Source organism: Octopus bimaculoides, chromosome 22 (assembly GCF_001194135.2).
Source record: "Octopus bimaculoides isolate UCB-OBI-ISO-001 chromosome 22, ASM119413v2, whole genome shotgun sequence".
Lineage (NCBI taxonomy): Eukaryota > Metazoa > Mollusca > Cephalopoda > Octopoda > Octopodidae > Octopus > Octopus bimaculoides.
In genome coordinates this window covers 22,373,281-22,380,180 of record NC_069002.1, presented here as the reverse complement: position 1 = coordinate 22,380,180, position 6,900 = coordinate 22,373,281, and the positions used below count along the sequence as shown (strand labels likewise).

Genomic DNA, 6,900 nt, shown 5'->3' with positions numbered 1-6,900 from the left:
TGTATGTCATTTTTCAACAAAAAAAAATTCTAAAAAAATTTGAAATGATCTACTCATGTAATTTATGCCCCCCCCCTCTCCGCCTAAAGTTTATTTTTGTTTTCATGAAAAAAGTGCATAAATTACATGGGTTCTTACGGTGTATGTATATATATATATATATATATATATATATATAAAGTAAAAATTAAAAACCCCCCTTCGGTTACAGAAGTTCCCCTCCACCTAGAAAGTTCCCCTCCAAGGCGCATGTCCAGACAAGGTCGTTTATGGAAGACCAGCAGTCACCCATGCATACCAGCCTCCCATACTCTCCATGCCATCGATGTATTCCAAGAGAAAGGCAAAAGCCGATATAGCTTGGCACCAATGACATTGCAACTCATTTTTAGTGGTGAGTGAATTGGAAGAACATGAAATAAAATGACTTGCTCAAAAACACAACACACAACCCAGTCCAGGAATCAAACTCACTACCTAATGATTGTAAGCTCAAAGATCTAACCACAGGGCCATGCACTTTCACACACACACGTATACACACATACCACATATATTTGGCTGCTGTTTGTACCTGTTTGTGTGAATGCACAAAAGCCTTTCAATGACTCATTACCCCACTATTTTTAATCCTGCTTCTTTTGCTGCTGCTGCTGCTGCTGCTGCTGCTGCCGATGATGATGATGATGATGATGATGACGACGATGTTGGAACAGTTTTTCCTTCCAGCTCACAACTAAACCCTTAGCTCCTATACAGTTTAGTTTAATCAGCCATAACTCATCTGTCAAATTGAATTCTATTGGCTAACATTTGCTGTTGCAGTGACAGCCAAATCTACTAAGCCACATTTGGGTTGGCCAAATCTACTCTATGTATATATTTTTTCTTTTTTGTTTTCATTATACTCTTGGCACAAGACCCATAATTTTGGAGGAGGGGTATAGTCAATTACATTGACCCCAGTGTTCAGCTAGTATTTCTTTTACTGACCCCAAAAGGAAGAAAGGTAAAGTTGACCTCTGTGGGATTTGAACTCAGAACATGAAGCTTCTCAACATTTTGTCCAACATGCAAATTATTCTGCCAGCCTGCAGTTATTTTCTATGTAAAATTGGCACTAAAATGTAAACCAATTTCCAAGACATCATCTAAACAGCTTGACCCTATCTGCATTGGTTACCACAGACCAATCGGGTAACTTCTCTTCTAAGTCCCTTTTACAGCCTTTATGGCAGTCGGGAGTCAGAGAGAGGTAGCTGGCTCCAGCCAGTCATTGGTCAACCAGGCTAGAGCTTCAAGCCAGCCTAACACATAATGCACACTCTCTTAAGCATTTAGGTCAACAGGGCTTTTTCTTTAGTCTGAATAAGGCATCAGTATTGTTTTACATATACTAAGTATGGGGAATTTATAGATATCAATATTAGCTTAATTAATATGTTAATAATAAGTATGTTAATAGTAAAATTGGTAATAATAAAAATGTAATTAGTTTATACAAAAACCCTGAAGTAGTGTCAATTTTGAATTCAAAGGTGTAAAGTTTAAGAATATTATATATATTGGGCTCAGAAAACTATTTGGAATTATTTTTTTAAATTATTTTAAAAATTTAAGCTAATATATATAATAATATTATTTTAAAGATACATAAAAGGTAAGCTTTATTTTTATGATGTAAAGAATTAGTATAGGATTTATATAGTTTATAATAATGGGTTTATTAAGGTTTAAGGGACAAAAAAAAACAGTATCGTGTGTACACTGCTCTACTCGCACTTTTAAAGTTTTTAAAAAGTAGTTAAAATTACCAAAATATGGTATTTCAACTTCTACCATGTTCATCTTGGGCTACTAGTTAGCACATATTTTAAATTGGAAATTGAACCTTTATAACATATATTTCTGACCTCTCACCTTAACATACAATCTTCTTGTGATAACTAAGATTTCAACTTTATTCCATGAAAGGTATTTTTTCACACTACTTCTGCTACTGCTGTTAGTTCTTAATATGTATCTTAACCCTATGTAGCTTATTAGAATAGGAAGTTTTATAAGTTCTTAATGTTTTTAATTAGTTCCCAAAATTTAAATTTTATTTTATTTTATTTTATGCTTGACTCTAAAAGGACCCTTATTATTATTACATTATTTCAGGGCTTGCAGTGGTAGTGTTGTGTTTATTCTATATTTTGACTTAAATAAATCTAATCCTTATGCCATTAATAATCTGTAATTAGCCTATGTTAGTCTTAAAACAAGTTCATGACTATATAAGATAGTATAATTAAACTAGTAATCAATTATCATGTTTCTATATTTGATGTCCTTGTTAATTTCTACTGTTTTTTTTTTGTCCCTTAAACCTTAATAAACCCATTATTATAAACTATATAAATCCTATACTAATTCTTTACATTATAAAAATAAAGCTTACCTTTTATGTATCTTTAAAATAGTATTATTATATATATTAGCATAAATTTTTTAAATAATTTTAAAAAATAATTCCAAATAGTTTTCTGAGCCCAATATGTATAATATTCTTAGACTTTATCTATAGCCTTTGAATTCAAAATTGACACTACTTCAGGGTTTTTGTATAAACTAATTACATTTTTATTATTACCAATTTTATTATTAACATACTTCTTATTATTAACATATTAGTTAAGCTAATATTGATATCTATAAATTCCCCATACTTAGTATATGTAAAACAATACTGATGCTTTATTCAGACTAAAGAAAAAGCCCTGTTGACCTAAATGCTTAAGGTTTAATTCCCCAACATTATGATAGCAGTAAAAAAAACCCAACCTAAAATAGTATTGCCACTCTGACCAGAGAAACCTTTATAACCATATCGATGTATAATGCTTACACCTTCCCTTTCCTTAGAAGTGATTGCCCCTTATACTATAACCACTAGATAAGAGACAATAAAATCAGAGACAGTTAGAATTCTACCTAGAACTAATTACTAGCCTGCTAGCCTTGGCTATGTCAAGATGGATTTTTATGTATTCTTCTTCCCACTTGGATTTTAAATGTTGCCACAATTATAATATGTCTATTCTACTGTAATTTTCTACATTTTTGTGCAGCTGAAGATTGCTCTACATATTGCATTTAATGTAATGCTCGCATTACTTAAATAAATGGAGAAGCATGAAACATGCGTACTGCAATCATCTTTAAAATCCATGTTGCTTATTTTGATTTTATATATATATATATATATATATATATATATCTCCATCTATCTATCAACGATCTCTCTCTTGTGCCAAAATTTGAAACCAATGTCCTTATACATTAAGACAATAATTATCAAAACAAAGGACACTATATTACATATAATTAACATAATATAAATAGCCACTAACTTTTTGGAATGTTATAAAGGTCAACAACAAAGATTTTTATCAATTCAATATGCAGGTGACCCAGTTTCGTTATGTTTTAGATAAACTCTAGTTCATAATACAAATATATACATATAGTTTATTCATCATCACCAGCAGCAGCAGCAGCAATGGCACACACACATACACACACAATCGCACATACTTTCTTACATGTACACACACACACATATATATATGCGTGTGTGTGTGTGTATGCACATACAAAAAGAGAAGCGGTGACTGTCTTTCAGGCAGAGTGTATCTTGTAACATCAGCTGATAAGGAAATGATACCCCAGGGTGAAAGTTTAAGTTTATACCATAAACCAATCTGCATTTATCAACATTACAATTTAAATAATTAGAACCAAATGAGTAAAAAATGTTGTTGAAGTCGTGTTTTGTGTGTGTTTGCGGATTCTTGAAATCATCATCATCCTCATCATCATCGTTTAATGTCTGCTTTCCATGGTGGCATGGATTGGACAGTTCGACACGGAGCTGGCAAACCAAGGGAGCTGTCCGAACTCCAGCTGTCCAGACTTGGTTATATTCAATGGAGAAAAGATTGACAGAGAGAGAGGGGGGAGGGGAAGGAGAAAGAGTCTTCAGTTCCTCTTAATATGGCTGAAAGAAACTGCTCAGTCGCTTATCTAATGAATTACTGGAAAATAAGGAACAGCAAAAACTTCAGCTGGTTCCTTGAGGATCTCCACAAATTTGAAAATCAAAAGAACAGAAGTGAATCTAAGGGCTTAATAAGAAATGCTGTGCTGTCTGTACTTGAATTTAACATATTTCACAACAAAGATATGCCAGGCCCTGGAGAGAGGGGGGAGGGGGAGGGAGAGAGGGAGGGAGAGAGAGAGAAAGAGTAGTAAGTTTCTCACTCCTCTCACACAAAATAAAACAGTAATGCAATTTCAAACCTTACTTGAAGCTTGCTTCACTTCACATATTTTCTAAAAGTCTTTTAGGAAAAGGGGGAGCTATTATGTAGCTGTTTGACCTGCAACAAATAACAATCAAATCTCCCTCAAATCATACCTACATCTTTTATAAATCTGCACTCACCTGGTACTCACCTTCAAAGAGGTGGAAAGCAAAATCATGTCCCTTGAGATTTAAAATAGAACACACAAATAATTTTTGTGCTTATCCTCACCTTTGGTCATGAATGTTGGGTAATGACCAACAGAGTGCAGTTGTGATTACAAGCAGCTGAAATGGGGGTCCTCTAAAGGACCTTCTGGAGTAATATTACTCAACAAGAAAAACCCTGTTGAGTAACATTACATGGCTTGGAGATCAGGGAGCATGGAGGCTAAAGATATAAATATAAAACCATCTGAAGATAGTCCAGAATGGAATCATTCTAAAAAGAAGCAAAAGAACAAAGAAACATGAAAGAAAGGTCTAAAAGAACAAAAATGTTTGAAATAACTAAGGAGATACTTACAGAAATTCTCTTTCCTTCTTTACCAACAACGATAGCCAATTCCACTTCCCAATCAAGTTGCTGGAAAACAAAGAGAAAAACACAAAATGAGAGTTTAGCAGCCATTGAACACAGTATTCTTATCCCTTCTTAACATTTATCCTCCTCCACATCATCATCATCATTTGGTTAAGCAACTTGCTCAGACCAATGCCACCCTTCCATGCCAGATGCCCTGACAGAGCAATGTGATATGATTGTCTTCACTAGCTGAAGCATCTCTTCCATGTTTTCCATGACTACAGATGATAGCAAGAGTTCACAAACTGAACAAGTTGGTCCTGGCCATGGACGGTTTTTTGTCTGTTCATCTGCTCAGTATCAGGCAATATTCACCAGTGGATTCAACAAGATTCATTTACCGAAATAGTTCACATCTATCGTGTTGCTTCCCATGATTTCAATGTAGATAATCAAACACATTCATTATTCCCCCATCTTAGCATCCATGGAAATTCTGAATCACATTTAATCCTTCCATTTTTGTCTATTCTACTGTTGCTGTGGTTGTGATTGTCATAATTGTTAAGTCTGTGATATTTCCAGAAAATAAAATCTGTGTGGAATGGCAGATGGGAAGTCAAATCATTGATGGGAATTTTAATTCATTTTACTTTTTTTCGTCAGATTCCATTTTTTCCCATTCCTTTGGCTCAGATGATTGACTCTCTATCTCTTTCCCCTTCTCTCTCTCTCACACACACACACACACACACACACATACCAGGTAACCATATACCTCCTCTACAGCAAGACACATGTTTCTGTCTCTCTGTCACACTCTAACCTTTCATCATCTGACACAAGATCCCCTCCTCCTCCAATGTCCCCCTCCCCCCATCAAAGTATCTTTGTCTTGTAAGTTATTTGGTGACCCTTCCAGTGCTGGTGCCACATAAAAAGCAACCAGTCCACACTGTAAAATGGAAGGCATTTGGAAGGACATCCAGCTGTGAGAACCATGTCAAAACTGCACTCAGTCCACTCTGCAGGGTGGTTGCTGTTAGGAAAGACATCCAGTCATGAAAACTATGCCAAAACAGACACTGAGGTCTACCTCAGCAGCTCCAGTAAAACCGTCCAACTCATGCCAGCATGGAAAGTGGATGTTAAATAAAGATGATGATGATGATGATGATGATGATGGTGATGATGGTGATGATGATGATGGTGATGGTGATGATGATGATGATGATGATGATGATGATGATGATGATGATGATGATGATGGTGGTGATGGTGGTGATGGTGATGATGGTGATGATGGTGACGATGATGATGGTGATGATGGTGGTGATGGTGGTGATGGTGATGATGATGATGATGATGATGGTGATGATGGTGGTGATTGTGGTGATGGTGATGATGGTGATGATGATGATGATGATGGTGATGATGATGTTGATGATGATGATGATGATGATGATGATGGTGGTGATGGTGATGGTAATGAAACAAGTGACTCTGCTGTCAGGCCTTTCTTTAGTTCTTCAGTTTTAGTCAATGCATGTCATGTGCTTTCATTTCTCTTCCTGTGGCATTAACAGACATATTCCAGCCTCTAGCTTGTCTCCTCTCTCTGTCTTTTCCTATTTTTTATTGCTTCTATAATGGCCTATGTTCCTCAGAGCTCACTGGTCTTTCATATGTCCCCTACTCAGGCATCCCAACCCACTCCTGTCTTTCCACCTCTTGTCACATTCATTGCGCATGCTCACACACACACACACACACACACACACATACACACACACATGCACACACAAGCACACGATGCCCAACTCATACTAATCACTACCTACACCCAATCCTTCTTCCACACAGCCTGATTCCATCCCTCTGGAATATTCTCCCTGGCAGGTACTGACCTGCAATGGTTTAAAGGGAACCTCTAACAGCATCAATCTGCCCCAGTCTCAAAGAGTCTGCAAAGATCACAAGCATTGCCTCTTCCTCCAGACCTTCAGTGTCAGTAAATGAGGTAAAA

General features: G+C 35.9%; 1 protein-coding gene across 1 annotated transcript in view; it reads right to left on the bottom strand.

Moving 5' to 3' along the window:
- Positions 1 to 6,900, bottom strand: part of LOC106874360 (fumarylacetoacetate hydrolase domain-containing protein 2) — a 90,045-nt gene that overhangs the window by 26,539 nt on the left and 56,606 nt on the right. The window contains exon 3 of the mRNA XM_014922071.2: positions 4,875 to 4,934. Coding sequence (XP_014777557.2) covers positions 4,875 to 4,934 — 60 coding nt within the window. The remainder of the gene's footprint in view (positions 1 to 4,874; positions 4,935 to 6,900) is intronic.